The sequence below is a fragment of the Heterocephalus glaber genome, unplaced genomic scaffold (genome assembly GCF_053883595.1).
Source record: "Heterocephalus glaber isolate CG9 unplaced genomic scaffold, H.glaber_assembly_v1.0 deba00000347, whole genome shotgun sequence".
In the NCBI taxonomy this organism is placed as follows: domain Eukaryota; kingdom Metazoa; phylum Chordata; class Mammalia; order Rodentia; family Bathyergidae; genus Heterocephalus; species Heterocephalus glaber.
Window position 1 is genome coordinate 64,471,935 of NW_028258143.1, and position 23,415 is coordinate 64,495,349.

General features: G+C 35.2%; 1 protein-coding gene across 1 annotated transcript in view; it reads left to right on the top strand.

The window, feature by feature from the left end:
• Window positions 1-23,415, top strand: part of LOC101725840 (fibrous sheath-interacting protein 2-like) — a 75,051-nt gene that overhangs the window by 29,863 nt on the left and 21,773 nt on the right. The window contains 21 exon segments of the mRNA XM_087197485.1: window positions 1,918-2,030; window positions 2,855-2,900; window positions 4,357-4,460; window positions 6,379-6,430; window positions 8,988-9,027; window positions 9,863-9,899; window positions 11,695-12,228; window positions 12,230-12,256; window positions 12,258-12,864; window positions 12,867-13,213; window positions 13,215-14,606; window positions 14,609-14,725; window positions 14,727-15,120; window positions 15,123-15,283; window positions 15,285-15,812; window positions 15,814-16,949; window positions 16,951-17,765; window positions 17,768-18,031; window positions 18,982-21,012; window positions 21,015-21,623; window positions 22,330-22,559. Coding sequence (XP_087053611.1) covers window positions 1,918-2,030; window positions 2,855-2,900; window positions 4,357-4,460; window positions 6,379-6,430; window positions 8,988-9,027; window positions 9,863-9,899; window positions 11,695-12,228; window positions 12,230-12,256; window positions 12,258-12,864; window positions 12,867-13,213; window positions 13,215-14,606; window positions 14,609-14,725; window positions 14,727-15,120; window positions 15,123-15,283; window positions 15,285-15,812; window positions 15,814-16,949; window positions 16,951-17,765; window positions 17,768-18,031; window positions 18,982-21,012; window positions 21,015-21,623; window positions 22,330-22,559 — 9,584 coding nt within the window.

A 23,415-nucleotide genomic window follows, 5' to 3' on the forward strand; every position in this document is an offset into this window, starting at 1 on the left:
GTTGGTTCAACACCACTAAGTTTGTTGACAAATTTGAAATAAAGTGATCATAGATAAATTAGTTTATTTCTAAACATTATCTTCTGTTGTATTTGTTCTTGTTCATTCTTATAGCATTATTATTGTGATAGCTTTATAATAAGTCTTTAAAAAAAAAATCTAGCAGCTTGAGTTATCCAGTCTTTGTTGTTTTTCCAGTATGACTTTCTAGGTTGTTCTAGGGCTTTTTAAATTCCTCAAAAGAATTTAGAAATTTAAATTTCTAACAAATAGCCTGTGGGGTTTTGTTTAGGTCTAATTGTCATTTCCTTTTCTGTCCAGGTAGGACATCTAATAGAATGCTGAACAGAAGTGGTGGTTGGGTGCATCCTAATATTGTTTTAAAACTTAAGAAAAAGTCATTAATATTAGTGAGAATATTGCCTATAAGTATCTGAAGATATCCTTTAACAGATGTCCACTCCCTTCTATTCCTAATTCAGTAAGAGGTTTTAAAATGAGTATGTGTTGAACTTCAATTTTTTTCTGTACCTTGGAGATAGTCACATGAAATTTGTTTTGTTTTGTCTGTAATTTGATAAGGTATTTTGATTTGGAGTGGTAAACTAATGCTTAAATCCTAGGATAAACTCCTCAGACATGATCTTTATTATATATTGTTGGATTTGATTTTTTGTTGATAATTCTTTTTCCTTCCTTATGGGGAAATTGCTTAAGGTTTGGTTTTCTTGTAATATTATTAGGTAAATGATATTGTGGATCAGAATGATCCTGATCTCAAAGTATGATTTGGGAATCACACTTTTTCAGTATTCTGAAAGAGTCTGTATAGAATTAGTGGAATTTATTCCTTAGATATTTGATATAATTTAAGAATGAAGTCATTTGATCCTGGAACCTTTTTGTGGAAAGTGTTACAATGACATACTGAATTTCCTTAATAGATATAGGACTTCTCAAATTATCTACTCATGTATAGGGATTGGTAGTTTGAGTTCTTCAAAGAATCTGCCTCATGCATATATGTTTTCAAACTTATTGCCACAGATTTTAGTTATATGACTTTATCATTCCTTGAAGTACTTACCTGTAAGCTCTTCTGCTGATTTATATGCTTTTTTTCATGATCAATATGACATTATTTTTACTATACTTATTAGCTCGATTGTGGTTTCATTTTTCTCTTGTTTTTCTATTTCTTGTATTTTATTTTGATTATTATTATTTCCTTGCTTCTGTTTACTAGTTATTGACAAGAATTTTAAAGAACCAAATTCTGACACACTGCTGACTGGTATATAAAATAGGATGATCAGTTTTGAAAACGGTTTGAGGTTTTCTAAAAATCAAGCATATATTTGGATAGAATTCAGAAATTCTTTACAGGTGTTTATCCAATTGTAATGAAAAATAGGTACCCTTAAGACTTTTTTATCAAACGCATAGAAGTTTACTTATAAAAGGCCCAACCTGGAAACAACCCAAACGTCCAACTCGTTGATGAGTGGATTTTTTAAAATGACACATTCATGCAATTAAAAGAAAATACTATTGAAGCGTGCAGTAAGAGTGTGTTGAGTGAAAGAAGGCAGGCCAGAAGGAAAAATAAATGATAGAGAAGAATAGTCCCATATGGTTATATGGCTCCGTTCATGTAAAATTCTAGGAAGTGCAGACTTGAGTGAGACATGCAGAGCAGTATTCTCAGGCAATGGGAATAGGGAGATGGATGACTCACAAAGGAGGGTAAAAAACACTTATCCATAGTCAAAATGTTATTTTGATTACACTGATGGCATCACAGTTTTTTTATATATTTCAAAGTTGATTAAATAATTAAATTTAAATAAAGACAGTGTATTATACCTGCAGTAGTTATTTTAAACATGACAGGATTTTGCTTTCATTTCTTTTTAGAACCTGCAGCAAATACTGTTTTTCAGTGTCAAAGTAGTTCAAAGACTGTTACAAAAAAATTAACTTCAGCTGTTGATCAGTCTGGTGTACAAGAAAATGGTGCAGAACAAAAGGTAAAGCTTTATGTTTCCAAATTTTGTGCAGTGATTTTGAAATTTCTCCCTCTCTCTCTGCCTCTCTCTCTCTCTCCCCTTCCAAGAGCTGTCTCTTTTGATAGCATGGTACCTATTTGAAAGGTTTAACTCACAAAAACAGACTCTGTTTTCCAGCAAAGTACATTGTTAGCTATGTTTGAAATACACTATGCAATTTAGAAGAAATTAATCCAAGCAAATATTTAGCAACTATAACAATACCTGTAGCTAGAATTTATTAAACTACTGTTAACAAGCACTGAGCTAAGCCAGAAGGGTGGAAAATAAGGAAACTGGGTCACATGGAATGCAGTGTGAATGATAGAATCATTCTGCTCAAGGACTTATTGTCCAATGGAGCAACAGACACCCCAAAATGTTATTACAACAAATAAGTCTGGACCGATGAATTTTGGTTAGTTCAAGCAGTGTTCTCAAGAAACATGATATTGAATTGTTAAGACATGAATGGGTGGAGTTGGCTTTCTCTGAGACAAATTGAATGACTTTTTAGAGCCATCCATTCAATAGATTACCATTGAATAAAATGCAGAATACTAGCAAAGGGGTACATTTGTACATTACTACATATTGAGCTCAGTTTTAAAGTAAATTTAGGATCCTATATAAGGTATGCTGGGATGCTAATAATGTATATTTGCCCTGACAACATTTATCAGAGATTTGAGGCATAAAGTGTGGAAAAAGTCTGGATTCAGTTGGTTGACTGATGAGAGGCAAAATCTTTTTCAGAAATATAGCTACTCATGCAAGTTTTTTCTCCTTCCTATTGTGCCATTTAGAGAGATGCAATGATAACTAAAAGATCAAGTATTTGTGATGACAAAGGTAAAAACTGGATAATAATTCTTCTGTTATTAAATACATTATCATGGGTTAATCATTGTTTTTAAAGTTCTTTTACCTGATTATAAAAAGTATGCTTATTTTGAAAGATAAAGTGATATAAAATCATTTATTGAATATAGATATTGTAACTAGACCATACATGTAAGTTACTGCTGGATGAATGTAGGTTTTGTGATTTGCAAAGTGTGGAACAGTTACAGTCCCTGTCATGGCTGTTGGTAGTAGTAGGTAGGGTATTTTTACATGCTGTGGTTAGAAAGGCTGGAATACAGACAGTTGTTCCAGGAGTATCCCTCAGGCCCCACTACCACTGCTTCCCCATAAACAACATGTCGGGTTCCCATTGTTCCTTAAAATATGCTTTCTCTAGGATTTTGAGTTATTAAAATGCTGTCAGTAACTAAAAAACACTTTTGTGCATATCCAGCATGCACAGATGGAAGCAGTAGACATAGCTGTAGGGGTCTACCTCAGATTCAATGGACGCTAAATTCGTCATTTTTCCTGGCTCTCCTGTTTTCACCTAGGCACAAAATAGATATTTTTCCTTTGTTTGTTTTGTGGTACTGGAGATTGAACCCAGGACCTTCAGAATGAGCTACATCTTCAGTAGTGTTTTACTTTTTCTTGTAAGAACAGTGTCTTGCTAAGTCGCTAAACTGCTAGGGAGGAGCTCAAACTTGTGATCCTCCTGCCTTAACCTCCCAGAGTGCTGAGATTACCAGTGGGCACCACAGTGCTGCCTTAAAATCTACGTTATTTTTGCTTTTCCCTTTTTCTTTTATTTTTACATCTAAAAGTTGCCACTTCTGTTTACTTCCATAAATTATCTTATCTTTTCCATTTATGTTGCGGTCGCTTCTCTACTGCAGAAGCCTTTCTCCAATCACCTCTTTCTCTTTCTAATCTACCATGCATTTTACTGTGAAAGCAATCTTCCTAAAATACTGCTTTATTTATCCCCAGACACAAGTTGTGAATTGTCCCTCATTGGCTACTCAATGAAACACAAAGTTAATTTTGACAGTGGACTATGGTTAGTTTCTTAAGATTAAGCTATTGGAATACATACATTAGGGTCAGAAGTTAAGTTTCCAACTTGGCTTTGAAGACAGTGGGGAACCATTGACACTTTTTTGTAGGAAATGAGCATCAAAAAAGTCATGCTGTTCTTAGAATAAAAAAGTTCCTGGGGCCGGGGATTTAGTTCAGTGGTGCCATCACCTGCCTCGCAAGCTCAAGGTCCTGAGTTCTGTCCCCAGTACAGCAAAAATAAATAGATAGGTAGATAGGTAGATAGATAGATAGATAGATAAAGTTCCTGACTGTAGGAATTCTAGTCACTGTGGCACCCAGCAGGGAGAATGTTAGAGCATCGAAAAATTAACTTTCACCCTCCTTCCAGCCTATTTAAAGCTGTCTCTTTTTTCTCTAGGAGCTATAAATGTGTCCACTCGAGGTTCAATTATTTCACCTCAACATTCACCTACCAAAAAACATCCCAGAACTTCATACTCATTTGTGGATCAAAAAGAAGAGGTATATAGTATCTGTTTTCCTCCAAACATAAACGATCAATGAGAGATGATCTTATACACATTCATGGTTTTACAAATGTTTTTCTTTAACTAACCATACTGAATACCTTTGTTGTTTGGAAATTAGTCATACCATAATAAAAACGTGGTAACTATAGAACAATCTGCCATAATGTAAGCCATAATATTGTAGTTTATAATGTGCATCTGTACCTTTCAGAAAAATCAAATTTGACTTCTTGAGTTCAGCTGCTTCAAGCACTGATCAGTGAACATTTGCCTGCTATTGGAAAGTTACCATCATAGACTCAGGTCACGGCCTCTGCAAAGAAATAGCTGGCCTCTGTGGGTTGTCAGGTTGTTAATATGGGAACCAAATCCACATGCTTGGTCCCATTTTTAGCTTACTGTCCACTGGTTCACTCTGCTACCGAGTTAACACATTTTGATAAAGACAGCAAGAAACAAATTCCTCACCATAGAAAGTGACATCATTTTCTTTGTCCTATACTGCATAATAACTGACAGATTAAATTATCCAGAACTCCTACAATGAAATATAGTTATCACAGTGTGCTTCTGTATAATAATTTGATCATAAATAACATTTGACAACCATTTGTTGGGCGTAGTTTACTATTCTCCAATGTCAAAAGCCAGATTAAATAAGCTAATAATCAAAAAAAGAAATTCCTTAAGAACATTGGCAATTGAAATTGTCATCTTGCCCAACATGTTCCAAAGACTGTCTTTATTTATGAAGGAAGAAAATCTCCTTTAAAAGCTATGTCTAAATTTTACTCTTCACCTTTTTTGCCTAATGTGTGCCCTATTAACTTAATCTCAGGTGAGTGCCAGATGTTCAGAGGTAGCTAGTTTATTAGGAGAAACAAAATGAATATTTTGTTGTAAGTATTAAAATGTTTTCCAACATTGCACACAGCCTGTGATTGTCAGAAAATATATTTCTGGTGGCCTGTTTTCAGCTCTGAGGTCTGGAAAATAAAAGAGAAGTTGATTGTACTGAATTTTCTTCTCAGAGCAGTTTGAGTCCTGAGAATAGAGACGCAGTTACATATGAAAAGGACACGGACATGTTCTCTGCCTTGCAGCTCTCCCTCAAAAGCTAGCTTTCTTTAAAAATGAAACAAAACCTATTCTCCTTCCTGTGGAGATTATTAACTTCTTTACTAATCTGCATCCCACAGATAGTCATTTTGGGTTACCAGTGCATGCTATTGTGCAGGAAAGAGCTAACATGGCAGCCTTGCAACTGCTGTCTCTAAAATGCCTTCTTGTGAGTCTGGCCTTGGGCTGGTGTCCAGGAACATACTGGCAAATGGTTTTACTCTCCTTGCCTAGGAAAGTGGTTATCTTTAACTGAACTGTGCAGTCTGATTCTTGCTGAGCACCTGCTTTCTTTCAATGGGTCTGGAATTTTGGGACGTGCCCAGTCAGAGGATGTCTTCATGATCAGCCTTCAGTGAAATGCTGAGTGCTGATGTTCTCAGGAATTTTTGAGGGGGAAACACAGCAGAGACCAAGAGAACAAACGTCAGTGCATGGATTTCTCTAGACTCAGCCTGTTGTCTTTCCTCCCTACTCATCTTACTGTGTTTCCTTTTATTATAATGAGTCTGCAGATGTGTGTACAACTATACACTGAGTATCAACATCTTCACAAAACATTAAATATGTAGATGGTCTCGTGGACACCCTTTGACACAACTATGAATTTTTGAATTCTGTAAATAACAGATATAATACTAATATAATGAAAATGTGTGTATTTCTTGTAAACTGACATTTAAGAGATATTTCAAAATCTTAAATTTTTATATTTTAAATATAGAAATGACAGTCAATTTTCAAAGTCTGGCAAAACAATTTTTTTCAGGATCTGTTTTTTGTTTATGTAGGAAATAAATGGAAGGCTGCCCAAGTCAAGACCAAGTTACCACAATGAATCAGGTAAACATCAGGAATAATTATTGAGTGAATCATGAAATCTATTAGCTCACTCAGCTAACAGTTATTTTTCTCATATTGTATACTATTTCTACTACTAGACATTGGACGTATGAAGGAGAAAGTTTTCATTCTTACACAGAGCTGTGATAGTGTAGTAGGGAAATAGTCAAGACAAAAATCACAACACTCCACTATAAGTGCAATAAAGAAAGAAAGTATGCACAGAAGTCAGAAGGCCTAGGAAGATCATCTAGAGCTATCAGGGAAGTCTTCAGAAAATATCAAACTTGAGATATGAAAGATGATGAGAAATAATTTATTTTCTTATCTTCTGCTATTTTTATTGAGTCTATAACAATGTTGGCAGCCAAAACTGAGAAAAAAAATTGTTTTAGTTTTGTATTCATATCCTTATACCTATTGTATTCTGCTATACTGTACCTCCCCAGCCCCAAAACACTTTGAGTGCACAATTAAAAATATATACCGATTTTGTAATTTGATGTATGTATTCATTGTAAGATATTCAAGCCAATTACTTTATCTACCACTTCACATAGTTACACTCCATGAGTGTGTATGTGTGTGTGTGTGTGTGTGTGTGTGTGCTCAGAACACTTAAAGTCTATCTTGACACTTTCAAGTACATAATGAAATATTTTTAACTACAGTCACATTGTACATTGACTGTCCAGGACTTACTAATTGCATAAATAAAACTTTATTCCACTTTACCAACATCTCTCCATATCCTCCTTCTCCCGTTCCTTGGTTACCTCATTTCATTCTCTCTTTTTTTGTTTGACATTATATATTCCATATATAAGTGAGATCATGCAATATTTGTGTTTCTGCACTTTTCTCTTATTTCACCTGCCACAATGTCTTGTAAGTTTATCCATGTGGTTGCAATGACAGGATCTCCTCCTTGTTTTTCAGGAATACACAGACTTTTATTGGTTTGTTTTTAAAATAGCATTGGCTCCACACTTAAGATTCTGAAGTTTCTGCGTCCTAAATCTCAATTACTTCATCTCCAAAGCTGAACACACACAAAACATATATGCACACAAAATTCAAAAACGTTCCTAGGACTTTCATATGTATTCTCCTTATTTATCGATTAGACATTCTTCAGGAGAAATGAAATACCAATTGCTTTAAAATGAGTTTGATTTCTAGCCCAATATATCTGCTTCCTAAACATTTTATTTGCCTAAGATTTTCATTTATTTTTATGTTTGAAAAATTGACATGTATAAATCCACACAAATCCAATCCAGTATAGAGGGTTTTTTGCAATAAAACTTCCTGTATCATCTACATCCAGAAGATTTACCACCATCAGGAAGAGAGTTTTGCTATATTATATACAAAGAAAGGTAGATAATATTTCAGTAGCCAGAGATGATAGACTGACCAAAGGCTAAATGCTATGGAAAAATATACGAGCCATATATTCAACAAGTAAGTACTTATTACCTTGGCCCAGGAAGATCATCTAGAGCTAGCAGGGAAGTCTTCAGAAAATATCAAACTTGAGATATGAAAGGTGATAAGAAGTAATTTATTTTCTTATCTTCTGCTATTTTTATTGAGTCTGTAACAATGCTGGCAACCAAAATTCAGGAAAAAAAATTGTTCAAGTTTTGTACTCATATCCTTATACCTGTTGTATTCAGTAGTGTGACTGTACAATGTGACTGTAGTTAAAAATATTTCATTATATACTTGAAAGTGTCAAGATAGACCTTAAGTGTTCTGAGCACACACACACACACAAACACACACACACACACTCATGGAGTGTAACTATGTGAAGAGGTAGATAAAATAATTGGCTTGACTATCTTACAGTGAACACATATATCAAATTACAAAATCATTAAAAGAGTACTCATCACCTTGTGTGCCGATGGAGGGGTGAAATCATATCATCATTGGGAATACATAAGATTAAACATAATTGTAGTAAAATGAAGAGTTTTACAAGTATATTGAGAGTATTTTGTGAGAATACTTATTTAGATAGATTTCAAGAATGGCTCTCAAGAGTAGTTCACATAAGCTTAATGGGAACTAAAAACTTAAAAGAGAATGCAGAATGCTGCAAAGGAAGTGGCCAAAGGGATGGCCCAGGGCCTAGCAAATGTGATATATTCAGCAGATTGCAAGCAACTCTGTTCCTGACCACAGAATACATATGAAACACTAGCCAGGGAGATCCTGTGCAGGAGGACGAGGGTGTCAGGCCTTACTGTGGGGTTTTTTGGGGTTTTTTTGCTACTGGAGATCAAACTCAGGACCTTATGCTTGTGAGGCAGGCAGCGGAACCACTGAGCTAAATCCCTGGCCCCTGTGTATTTTTTGCCTACCTATGGCTTTTACTATGGGGAATTCCTAAAGGCTTGTAAACAAGTCAGTCAAAAGAGAAAATAAAGACCTACTGGAGGATGTTGTTACTGCTTAGCAAGAGAAATGAATTACCTATTAAACTTGACCTAATTGGTAAATCAAGGATGTGTAGAAATTTAAATTTTCTTTTCGTCTTATATAGGACCTCAAACTCATGCTGCAGCCCCTATTGTCTCAAATATGTAAGTATCTCAAAATTAGTGTGCAATCATGAGTTAGTATTTTAATAATTGCACACAAGTCCTATTCATAGCACATGGCTACGTGGAATCTTCTCTTCCTGTAGTTCTACTTGGAATTAGGGAAACTTCATTTTTTGAAAACTTGGAACTAAGTTCAATTTGTAGCTACAGGCAGCGTTTGTCTTCCTCCTTTTTGTCTCCTTCTCCTCACTTTGCCTACATTCAGGATCTTCATGCCTCTTTTCCACATTGCTTCCCATGAGTTGAATGCTTTGCTTTCTTCTCTTTAAAGCTGATTTACCATCTTCATGCGTTTTGGGATTATTGGCTTCTTAAGGATGGTGAAAGAGTTTAGCATATAAAATTAATGATCTAATCAATAATCCCCTTCCTACAAGGTATACACAGTGTAATCCAAAATAATAATCTCTAGGGCCAGGGATTTAGCTCAGTGGTTCTGGAGCCTGCCTCACAAGTGCAAGGTCCCGAGTTCAATCCCCGGTACCAAAAACAAAACAAAACAAAACAAAACAAAACAATAATTTCTAGTGAAGCTTTAGACACTTGGAAGATATATTTTTAAGCCCAGGTGATTTTCATTCCTCAACCTTTGGTGACAATCTATTTTAGTGATGTTTGTATTTATTTTTCTCAACATGAGAGGGGGGAGCAAGATTACCATTTAAGACCACACAGTTCTACCACATTTAAAAAAAATTTTCTGTAGAGATATTCTCTGATATAAAAGAAACTGACTAGATGACTAAAATTTTGGAAACTTTTTCGTAAATTATTCACCCTAACTACTAACTAAATGAACAAACTTTCTTTACAGACAACAGACTCTTCTACAAAATTGTGTGCCAGCGAAAGTACGTATCCTAAAATCCACTGATAAAGCAGCATATTAATTATACTTTTTATACTGTTATAGTAGAAAAACAGTTGTAAACTAGACACCTGAGAGTCATGCAGTGAAATTTGCCAGTCCTTTGCCTTTTATCCTCTTGATGTTTACTTTCAGTTTAGTCTCCTATTTCGTTATGGTCTAAAGTTGCTATTAAAAGGTAGTTGGTGCCCTAGCGTAAAGAGTCTAGATAGATCCGTCAGGAAACAAAAGGAGCAGTGTGGAGCTGCATTTTGGACACATTATTTCCTACACACACCCACTAAGTCCATGGAGCAGTCAACACACACAAAGCTTTCCATTCAAGGGAAACTTCTTAGTTTAATATCATAATGAGAAACTTTGAAAAATGTAATTCCATTTACGTTGTTTCACTACATCCAAAACTATGTTGTAGTTGATTTGCAACCATTATCTTCTCTGTTAAAATTTAGGTTTTATTATTGGACATACTGAGAAATACTGATTTATGGCACATTAATGCAAGATAAGTGTTTTATAAAGTAATCTGTCACCCCAAAATATTTTCAAACCACTAGCCACTGTCTGTAAGATTAATGAAAAAAATCTAGTAGGAATTTCAGAGACTAGAGCCAAACAAAATGGCGTTTCTTGTGTTAATACCCCCAAACTCGCTACATAGGGGTTTACTTTCTTTGATTTTACCCCAAAACATGAATAATTTCAGACTAATTTAGACAATACTATGGGTGGGAACAGCCCCATTTGCATAATCTTATAGTGTCCTGCTCACATGCTAGCTTTCCAACTCTGTTGCCGTTATTTGTGTTTGAAGCATATATGTTTTAAGAATTATAATAATTTACAAACAGACTACTGGTGTATTATAAATAAGATGGCATATGCAAGCCCAGGGTATGTATGCAGTCAGTAACTATATGTTTTTGAATCCCATAGGTGTATTCTTTCCCTATGCCTCATCCTGTGTACATCAATTACAACCACACTGACCACGAGGGAGATTATTATACAAATCTGGTTTCTGGCCCTTTGCTTATGGTTCAAACCGGGCACCACTCTAACTTTTCTACCCCAGCTAAACATTGGCTCTTTGCAAACTGGTTCTAGCTTGCTCCTTATTTTCCATCTCCATTAATTTGTTCCTCCATAGGATCATCTCTTATTCTTCTTTCTGATGTTGAACAGGTTGCACTGCTCTTCCTGGTGGGTGCAAAGCCTGTGACCTCTCTAACAAGTGGTTCTCAGCACACGCACAGATCAGACTCGCCCTTGCAGTAGCGAATATGGATGAGAAGGCTTATTTTCCATCTTCCTGTCCACGCTCAGATAGACGCCTCTGAAAACACACAGATTCCGAGCACCCCTGTTAGAAATACTTTGGTGTGCCTTAATAATAATTTGGTGTGTATGACTATCACATTCTTTGCCGAGATATTTGCCTGACATGTGCTGAGATGGTAACTTGGTGTTTTCTCCTTTTTTTTCCCTACCAAAAACTCATTTATCTCAGCAATGAACTAGAAAAATTAAAGAAATAAAACCTTCTGAAAGAATGTGACTGAGTAAAAATTATATACATAAGTATTTCTATGTAGTGTGAAATAAAAACAATTTAAAATTCTTCTACAGTTGTAAATAGATTGTAATATTTTTTCTTCACAAACTATAATGTTATTCCAGCTATGCACTGTTTCCTATAAAAATTAAATATTACTGTCAGTCCACAAAATATAAAGGATAGCATTACATAATTGTTTTTATCCCTGTCTCCTTTGCAGGTAACTTCTGACGAACTAAATAGCATAATTCAGAATATATCGACTTGTGTAGTGGCTACTGTGACTAGTATACTATACCCAGCCATCACAAGGTATGAAGAAAGGTTGCAAAATTCTTCCCACCCAGTGTCTGACAGCTCCACCCTTTCTTCGGATGGTTCAAGATTTCGCAGCACATGCGGTGAAGAGTTTACATATGGAAGCCACACACCTGCAACAACTAAAACATTTCAGGCAGAGACTTGCACGTTTGCTGTTAATGGGTCAGCAAGGAAACCAACCCCACCTTTAAAACCTCCTTCTGCCCAGGTGGAAAGAGCAGTTATGGGTAAAACACATCACAGGAAAGAACAAACTGCAACTTCGGAGCTCAACTATAACAAGGCCAGTTTGGTATATTCATACCCCAAACTCCGAAGTTGTCAGTCCAATAGTCAACTTTTAGCACCTTTGCCAACAGGTTCAAAGAAATCTAAGGATGCTACCACACAAACAGATGCCTTAGTGCATCCATTGCCTTGTGATAAAAAAAGATAAAGCCATGGATGAGTTGAAGAATTTAAAAGAGTATTTTTGTTAACTTTAAGTGCCACTTGAAAGGGGAAACTAAATTGATTTTGGAGAGCATTTTTCAAGAAACAATGTCTGATTTAACCCAGGCCATTCCCTCTATTTCTTCTGTTACTGCTGAAGTTTTTGTTGACCATGGTGAGCCTGAAAAAGAAGACTTGGTCTCCAATGTTGATATCTGCTCACTAGCTTCAGACATTGTAGAAAATGTGTTTGAGAAACTAGAGTCTGCAGTCGAGAAAAAATGTGTTGAGGTCTTTTCACAAGAAAATTTGTCAGTAGACATTAAATCAAGTTTAACAGCTAGTGGGGAATATTTCACATCATCAAACAGAAAACCTTCAGAAGATTCACTGCCTTGTACTTTGGAACCTATGTGTTATATCGCAGAAGATATGGTGCATGGCATTTTAGAAAAGCTGATGACACCTGTACCACTCAAGCAAAATGAACTTCCTCTTAAAGACATAACTAAACATTCCCATCTGCAACAAAGGACAGACCCAACATATACCATCCTTCAAAGAGCTAGCAAAAACAAATCTACTCCTGAACATGAGACAGCTAATTTAATTGTGGATGAAGAAATTCAAAATTTAATGTCATTTTTTCACAGTCCTCTTTAGTTGATTACATAGAGGAGGCAATCAGCATAATATTAAGTTACACACACACCAAACTTTATGAGAGACTTATTGGATCTGAACAAAAAATAATATTACTTCAGCTACTTAATGATATCTTCACTCATCTTCACCAGGAGCCAGTAAAACCAAGTGTTCAAAAAAGAAACCAATATAGACAAAAAAATCTTTCTGACACTAAAGAAAAGTGTAGGCTCACTGGCACTGCAGTGTCTAATGGTGCTCAGTGTAAAAGACCACTCCCACGTGTTAATGTTCCAGGCATGGTCCTTTACTCTGAAGATGATAGTGAAGAAATAAACAACAATCATGAAAAATGTGATTGATTCAGCCCTCAAAGAAGAAAAAGCAAAATCATGTGAACCAACATCTAATCACTGGTTCACAAAAAGAAACACTTCTTTAGAATACAAAAGAAATATTAGATCACCAGCCAAGCCTACTTCTCACAGCAACACTGCATTTCATGATTGGAAGTTAAAGACTGAGCTACCACCACTTATCAATGAAGACATTTTAAAGGGAAAACACTGCCTAAATAAAGACGTTTCAATTTTTAGCCAAGATCAAAAGCATCAAATAAGAAAGGCTTCAGAGAACACAGTTAAACACATTTTAACGGAAATGCTCAAGGATATATCTTCTGTTTCTCCTGGTCACCTAGGTAGCAAAATTGGCAAAGAATCTTCCATTCTTGTTTCAGAAGCATCTCAAGGACTCTCAGATCAAGAATGGATGGATCAGATGTTCTCTGGGTCTGAAATAAGTGCAGTGGCCCAAGGAATAACAGAGTCTGTGTTAAATATACTTTTTAAGGCATCAAACTGCTTGTCCAAAACCACGAAAAGTTCTGCTCCATCATCGGTTCATCAAACTTTTCTAGATAATTCTGACATTACCCATATAGGCAAAGAAGCACCAGATAAAAAGCCACTAAAAATATGGTTTGATAGTGACAGGAAAATGAAATACTTATCTTCACTTGATGTAGATTCCGCAAAGCCTTCCTGGTTAAGATCCGGAGAAAGGAAACCTAAATGTGTAGATAAAATTGTTGATAAAATCACTAATGCAATTTTTAAAAGGCTGAAGTTACTTGTTTGTCCAAAATTGCAAGCAGAATTCAAACCTTCATCTGCCAAGTGATCTTCACTGAAATCTCAACTTAATACTTATACAACTAAAGTAGTAAATATTGTTCTACATGCTATCCAGAATGAACTGGAAGTCAATAAGAAAAATGTAATTCTCAGGAAGCTAGACCATAACAAATCCCTTACAAGTAAAGGGCTTTTTACTTATATTGGTAAGAAATTGTCATCGAGATTTGTTATGAGAGATTCCAATTTGGAAAGCCCATTATTAACTTGGATTTGTGCAATGTTACTAAGTGAAAATGAAAATCAAAAGAATATTTCACTCCCTTCAGATAAACCAGGGTCTACAGCTTCATTGGGATATGACAGTACTGACAAACAAAACATTTTGCTAAGTAGACAGGACAAAAAAATGTTTTGTAAATATTTGGCTACTCCTTCTACTATCCACAGTGCCGCAAACAGAAAAGATCTCAAAGAAAATGACAGTTTGCAGGTATTAGATAGGATTGGGGAAACAGTACATGAAATGTTAAGCAAACTGATAGGTACTCCTTCAGATTCTCAGACATCTTGTAGCTGGCAAAACAGAGAGAATACAAAGATCAACAAAAGGCTGCTGCACAGAAGTCTAATATTCAGGTCATTTCCAAAACAATTTTAGAATATATCCTGGAAAAATTATGTAGTATTGAGGTGGATACCAGTTTTGTAAAGTCCTGGACTTACAGCTGTCTCAGAATCTTTTGATATTGACAAGCTATCGTTTGTTTCAATTATTGAGGAAATTGCCAAATGCACCAACATGATATCCAGCATCATCTCCAGAAAGATACAGAATGATACTAAAGAGGTGACTAAAAGCAAGGCAAAAAGTATTTCTTCTTTGTCTTCCAAATCAGAGAGCTCAAAAGAAACTCACCAAAATACCCTGAAAGCTGTTGCCTCGGATATTCTTAATATGGTTTTTACTAAACTGGAAGGGTTTGCCAATGGAAATTTAGAAATTCAAGGTGATATTAGTGGTGGTAATAAAATAGACAATAGGATAGACAGGGAAAGTGACGGTAACAGTCTTCTCTCAGATATCCACAAAGAACCATTAGAGTCTGTTTTATACATGCAAAGAAGGTATCAAGTGCTATTTTGAAAGCCATTCAGACAGAATTAAACGTGAGCACAGATGATTTGAGGAAAAATGTAAAAGAGCCATCACCTGAGACACAAATGTTTACGGACATAGTCAATCTAATTTTAGATGCAGTATCCTCAGATATGTCTAATTGAAACTGAATCAGAAGACAGAGGCATCAGAACCTACCGATACCAACCAACTTATGGAAATTTTCTTCCTGGAGAAGCTGAATCAGATTCATTTCTAGAAGATGATATGCATACAGAGAAAAAATTCACTAGAGAGAGAACATCACTGAGACAGGAAGCTAAATTCTCTTCTCCTAAAGAAAGGGTTCTAGAAACAAGCTTACATGAAATTGAAATGAAACTCAAAGAATCATTTAAATCTCCAGTCATTCCCATTATAAGAAATATTTTGAATGAAATTTTTCAAAGTAATTTGATCAATCAGTTAAATGTGCTTTCTCTCTCCCACACTCATTTTGGTGGCGAGCCGCACAATGTTCATGAGTCAACTACTCAAACATCGGTTCAATTTCCAGATAAAATGATGGGTCCTTTAGTGTCTGAAACAGATGTGATTATAGTGGCAAATGATATTGTTAGAATTGTATTTTACAAGCTTTATGCAGCTGCCATAACAGAAGAAAATGTAAGTGAAAACAGATGTTAAAAACATCACATTTTCAGCACCTGTTTCCTGTTGTGAACATACCTATGGAGGGAACTCTGGTCCTACATTGGACAGAAATCTTTGCACTTTTCAGCACAGATTCAATATTGACAAACAGACCAAGGTAAAGATGACTGAAGATATTGTACAGGCAGTATTTCAAAACTTGGAAATTTTTGCTACTTCCAAAATAAAATCTCTGTTTTGTTCCCAAGTCAACTTCACAGTCCCAGAGGTTTTGTCTACTCAGCAAGATCATTCACTGAGCAGAGCACTACCAGCTGAAGATTCATATTCTGACATGCAATCTTTGTGTTGCTTAGTGGATCATAAGACCAATTCATCCTGCCAAATCTCTTTGCCTAAACTAAATATTTATGCAAAAGAAGTGGCTAGAAAAATTTTACAGAGGATCAAACATGAGTTAGATAAAGAAAGGGAAAGTCCTTTCTTGATTCATAACATTGTGGTTTCTGAAAGTATTACAAGTCAAGTTGTTAACACAATGCTAGATATTATATCGTGCAAAAACAGATGTAACAACAGCTGTGAGGAAGAGAATGACTCTGCTCAGCCTGACTGCATTATTGAAAAGATGTTCAATAAGACTGAGTATAGAAAAAAACTTCAGTTTCAAATACAAGGTACCATTGAAGGTGTCTTATGTGATATTTATGAAAAAACCCTGCACAAGAATAATTTCTCATTTCCCACACTCACCCTGAAAGATAACAGAGCTGGTGAATGTTCAGAACCAAATTCTGAAATGTTCCCTGAGGGTGTGAATAAGATTACTCCTGAACTTGCAGTTCCTAAGTCAGATGTCCTTTTGCTAACCAAGGAAGTAGTGCATATTGTTCTTCATGGTATCACTTCTGCTGCCATGCTTGGCATAGATGTGAAGGATCCCATTTTTGCAAGATCAACCTTCTGTGATATCTTTCCAAAAGCAGAATATCAAGCATCTCTTTTTATGGAGTCAAATAATGAAGGAAGACCGGAGTGGTTTTCATATTCAAGCAATAAGAAACAAGCATACGGCAATGATGATCACACAGCTTTAGAGGAGAAAGAGGACACCAAGAGCTCTGTTCCTGAAGCATGTCAGGAAAGTGCTGACTTCATCATTAAAACTTTTTGATCAGCTGCAAACTTTTGCCGCAGAAAGAGTAGATTCACTTATTACTCTCACTTTTCAGCCTAAAGGAATGTCAATTGTTAGTCCAGAATTGGAGAATTATACACAAGATGACAGTGTTTTTCATGAATCAAGCCAAGAGTAACTAGAGGTGAGTGTCCCAAGAAGATCAACAACTAAAACCATTCTCAGCCAAGAGCTCACAGAACCCACTTTTGCCAGTTACAGAGAAAAACTTGGAGCCATAATTCATTTATCACAAGCTAGCCTGAAGGAGTATGCTGATATCATTGCCAGTGCTACTTTGAAGTTTATTAAAAATGACTTAGACTTAGAAATCCAAAAGATGCATCCATATCCAAACAATATTTTATTCCAAAAAAATGTAATTGTGAGTGAAATTATAGACAGTATCTTAAAGATTTTACATAATAAAATATCTGTAAAGGAAATTAATTTTTCCTCAGAGAAGAATCTTAACTTTTCACAATTAACTCTATCAAATGAAATATTGCTGGGACACAAAGAGAAGGAAAAAAACAGTTCATTACCTCTGCTTACAAACTATCCATTGGGAAAAAGTGAAAATCCAAGAGTATTTCACTTTGGGACCCTAAAAGCAGTTGTTGAGGCAGACCGAATTCAGACAACGGTTTCTCCACTCAGAATATGTTTAGCTGTAGAAAATATTGTCAATACTGTGCTGTTGAGCTATGGTTTTCCAAATCAACCACACACTAATAAAAGCATGGAAGCAATGAAACCGTCTTTTATGTCAAAGACAAACTATTTATCTGAAATATCTACAGGACAAACAAAAATAGTTTACTTAGTAAATGGGCTAAAAGAATCAGGTGTGGGCCTGAAGAAAATGAAATCGCTGAAGCTTGTGGGGGAGATTTTTCTTTATTGCAAAAATGGCAAAACAAGACTCCAAAGATTAAGTCAATAGAGACTTGCAAAGAAGTTGAAGTCACTGCGTTTGCTGATCATGAACTGGGTCCAAATGAAATTCGTCTGGTAGCAGTGCATGTTACCACATCTGTGATCACATATTTGAAGAACTTCAAAACTAGAGGTAAGCAAGAGATAACCATTAAGATGTGTTATGTACTTTTACTGACTTCCCATGATAGATGTAGTAATTATGTACTGCAAAGGTACCAATAAAAATTTTTAAATTAAAAAGTTGATGTGATTCAGAGAAAATACTAAAAGACATGTTTAAAAGATCTCCTGTCCAAGAATATGCATATATGCATTTTCAGGTGCTTTTTTTTTTTTTTTTTTAATGAAAATAGCCTTGAAAGTGAGATGACTATTTAACAGCTTTGCAATCTCCCAGGATGCTAAAAAAAAATACCAAAAGTTTAAATATTTGCATGGCTTAAATTGAAAGATTTTGTTGTTTGCTTTTCCATATCTGTAGATGAGGGGAAAAATGAGACAACTTTAAAGCAAGGGATTTTGCTTGAATGTCAGGCATGGATTCCAGGGTTTTCAAAGATCATAGGCATATTTCTGCCTTCATAATCTATTACTAACAATTTTGGACTTGTAACCTTTATTTTAGTCAAGATGACATTGCAACAAACTCCTTAGCATCCTTAAAGTAAAACAAAAGATAACTTTAAATATTATAAAATATTTATCTGAGACGTTCAGCATCACTGGAGAAATAAACGGTTTCACTAAACCTGTAAAATATTTCTCTGCTCTAGAATTTCTATCTTAGAGCCCATAACTATATATGACAAATACCAACATATGGCTTAGAGGTTTGAGTTTTGATGTTATTTTCTAAACTTATTGGGTAAAATTAAGATTCCACAGCATGAGAAATAAATATTTGAGAAAAACACAATTTCTTCATTAGGCTTTTCTTTCCTTATAGTGCGGTACTCCAGAGGTAAAATACACCTAAATAGGTAATTACCAACATGTATAATTACCACATGTGGAATTTCCAATATTCCTTTAATGTGTACTAAAAATGGCAATGTTTTCTGTTTTTGGTTTTTACTGCAGAGAAGGTATCTCTTGTTTCTACACTGTCAAGTAAAAACTGTGAATCAAGACAGCCTTTAAGAAGCATGTACAGTAATTCTTCAATTAACCATTTCTGCAATCATCACACTGAGTCAGTCATTTGCTATTTAACTTCCAGCATTTCTGATGATAGCAAAGAAGGTAGAGAAAAAGACAAAGTATGGGAAATCCAAAGTGCAGCATTTAACAAGATTATTTTGATTCATTCTCAAGTATTTGAGAACAGATCAATATCTGTTGGAGAACTTGCTTTAAGTATTTATGAAATCATTATTAAAATTCTTTCTAACAGTAACATTATAGAGGCAGACATTGGACAGCAAATGGTGTCAATAAAAACAAAATACATTTATTGTCCAGGAATAACTTCTGTCAACTTTGATGATTTTTTTCAGGATTTCTTAACAGGAGTGATTCAAGTACTGTCTGAAGAAATAGGAATAAATCATCACTTTAAAAACAATGGAAGAAACAAATCATGTTCCCTGCTTGGAAGCAGTAGTGGGTCTATTTGCAATAAAACCAATACCATGGACCAACATACATGCTCCAGAGGTTGGAAATCATCAACTTACCAAACTGGTCAAGTGGTTCAAAAAGAGAAGTTAAATTATATGACATCTCAGTTAGACAGCCTTATTGGCAGCCTAAAAACTCATCAATCCAAAGAAGTAGTCAATAAAGTATTTAATATTATTATAGATTTATTTTTGCCAGATGAATTCCCAGGTGGAGCTGTGGACTCTGGTAAAATAGCAAGACGATGTTCCTCTTCTTCAAACAATCAACAAAGTAATAGACTCTTTAGAAATAACCAAGGGCTCTCCCCCAAATCAGTCTTTCTTCTCAATGTTGTATGTGAGAAACTCATTAGGACCCTTCTGGAAAAATGCACAGGCACTGTCCTTCTTGATGATGGTCTTTCTAATGAAATATCAGCAGAAGTACATCATCTTTTAAAAACTCTTCAAAGGGTAGAAGATGGAGAGCTTGGTAATTGTGAGAGATCAGTGGACTGCAAAAATCTTCAAGGAGATTGCATGTCAAATCTTTTGGAAAACGTGATAGAAATGGACCAAGATTTATTGTCATCAGATTGTATACTTACTATTATTTCTCACAGCTTGGTGAAATCATTGATGGATAAATTATCTTAGAGTTCACAAGAAGCTCCTGAAAATCCATTGTTTGAAAACAAATATGAGAACCATAGAACAAGAGAAATACAATCTAATGTTCCAAAGGCAAAAGGGCCAAAACTCATGGAGTTAGGACAGGGTAAGAGCTCTTCAGAATTGGCAAGTTATGGCAGCACTTCTTTGACAGAATCCCGGAATAATCCCCATGTGGCTAGCTCCCAAATACAGTCATCATTTGGTGAGCAGTGTACAGTAAAATCCTCTTCTTGGTCACCTCTTAACAGACAGAAAACAAAGGAATTGGATACAGTAGTCATTCGTAACATATATCAAAGAGATGTGAACACAGGTGTTTATCCAGCCACATTTTTGGAGGAAATAATATCAGAGTTGTTTTTTCATTTCTCTACGTCCCTGTGGAAAAAAAAGGCAAACATCACCAAGGCCCAGCTCAGTGAGATGAATACATTGTTCGTCAACCACGTAGTAAATGAGTTTAATAATGCTCAAGTCACTGTTCTGAGGAATACTGAAGAAAGGCTGTATTTTCCACCCATCCTTAAAGAAATGGTCAGGAAGATTGTTGACTCAGTTTATTACAATGCTTTACAGCAATATGAATTGAAAGTGACCCGTGGTAACAACCTGGTATATGAAAATGCTGCAATAGCTGAGCAAGTAACAAATGGTATATTAGAGATTTCAGACTACCAACTCCCATCTTCCCTCAAGGGAAACCTCAGAACTCATTCATGTTACCCTCTCGAAGCTGAAGTTATACTGCAGAAGCTTCAAAGCAATCTAAGAAATCTTACTTTCCAAACCAGGTCTTCAAAAAGCTATAGGACCATGTTACCACACTCCTTCTTAAAAATGTGATCAGAAGACTTTTACTTCAGCTCATTCCTCCATCTATTAAATCTTCCCCTTTGGAAAAAACATACGGAATGATTTCAGATTTTAATGAGATGTCCACCTGTATCATAAATAAGGTTATGTCGGCCATTTCAAAACATAAAATCTGGTTTACTAGCTATGAAAATCAATGCCTCTGTTCAGGAAAGAACCTCCAAAAGATGGTGGACTCTGTGTATGGCAATATTTTACAGATGTCTGACTCTGTTTCAGTACAGGAAAGTATAGTTGGCCAAAGCCCAATTATGGTTGATCGCATAGCCAGTTTTATTATCCAAGAAATTATTGAATGGCATCTTCATCCATTTTTGCATGGAGAGGTTTTACCTTGTCCAGGGACTCCACCAGATGCTGTATCTAATACGGTTGAACAGGTTCTTGATGAAGTCCTAGAATCATACAGGCCCCAGAAGCCACCATTTGTATTTGCCCTGATCTATTTATTTGTAAGGGAGATGGTTACCAAACTTTTATCAAAGATTTTTAGCCCTAGGCCGAGCACTGAATTTGAGCTGGAAACCATGACACAAAAAATAGTAAACTCTGTGAACAAGTATTTTGAAACAGGTAAAATTCACAATTTATGTGATGACAAGAAGTCTTTGCCCTGTATAGATACAGATATTTTAGATGAACTTGTCACCTCAGTTTACAGAAATGTGTTGAACCAGTAGGGACTAGACCCTAACACTCATGAAGAGAGTGAAAATAGTGATATTTTTGTGAGAAATATTACTAATTTAATTGTAACAACTATTTCAAACTACCTTCTTCATCTGTTGTTTGCTGGTGATCTGTCAACTTCATCTTATTCCATCTTGATGGCTGAGAACATTGTTCAAGATGTCCTTAGTAACATAAGTCAATCTACCAGGTCAGACCAGAGCTTACTTCCATATAACACCTTACTGCCATATACATTCTTAGAAGATATGATCAGAGTACTATTATCAAGATTCTTTCCTTGATCTCCAAAAGATAAGTCAAAAGTGAATTTTAATGAAATTGCTTCCAACCTAATCAGTGATATTAGGATGAAGATTTCCCAACATGAAATTTGATTTTCAAAAGATGAAAAAGAAACCAAGTTTGTTTATTCAGAAGATGATGTTCAAAATCTTGTTGATTCAGTATTCAAAAATATTTTACAAAACTCTGAGTCTCAAGAATTGGTGAAGCAAAATATTAAAAACAACAATGATGTTCTTATTGATAGAACAGCAGGTTTCATCATTAAATATGTTTGCGAACAACATCTTCAGCCATTTTTGAATGTCAATTCATCTTCCTCATCCTACACGGCATCTTGATTATAAGAGACAGGAGTCATTTTATGCCAGTGTTTACTCCTCAACTTTTTTGGAGGATGTGGTATCTGGAGTTTTAACCAAAATATTCCACAGGGTGGTTGGTATTGTACAAATGACAAATTCAGAAGATGAACTGTTTGATAACGCTGAAAAACTCATACATTTGATAACAGAGAAATTCTCAAAAGATCAGGTTAGTGTTATAGAAAATGCTGAGGAACAGTTGTGTTTGCCTCCAATGCAGAGAGACATAGTAAAAAATATTATTGATGCAGTATATAGTAGAGTTTTAGAAGAATATGAAATGGAAATCATGCCTCATAAAGATTTTCTGAATGATATAAGGACATTGGCTGCTCGGATAACTAAAATCATCCTGACTGAAATTTTTGATTTCCAAATTCGTCCAGATCTTATAGCAAATCTGCCTTTTAAGTCCCATTCCAAACTCAGTGAAAATGTTTTGATACACAGAGTCCAATGTAATATTAGTAAGTCAAGATTCAAAAGACAGGCTTCAACAATATATACTACTATGTTATCACAAAGTCATTTGGAAAAAATAGTCACTCAACTTGTATCTAAGATTAATCTGCTGACATCCACTGTAGAACATCCAGATACTTCCCGATCAGGCTTAAGTAAGACAGCCATAAAACCCATAAATGAGATCATGTTAATAATTTCAAAAAATGCAATATGTATCACTAAACATGGAAATGAAAAACAAAATATGATTTCAGAAAAAAATATACAATCTATGATTGATTCTATTTATGCTGATCTTTCTCATTCAAAAGTATACAAGTCTCTCACAGAAGACAAAAAAGGCGTAACATACCTGTTCCAAAAATAGCAAGTCTTATAATAAATCTTTAACCATCATCTACAGTCATTTTCATCTAGTGATAAACATCCTCTTTCAGCTTCAGTTGATCACATTTACAAACAGAAAGCCATACATCCTAAACAAAAAAGATTGTCTTTCATTGTGAACTCAGCTGTCTTTTGGGAGGAAGTTATTTCTGAGCTTTTATGCAAAATTCTTC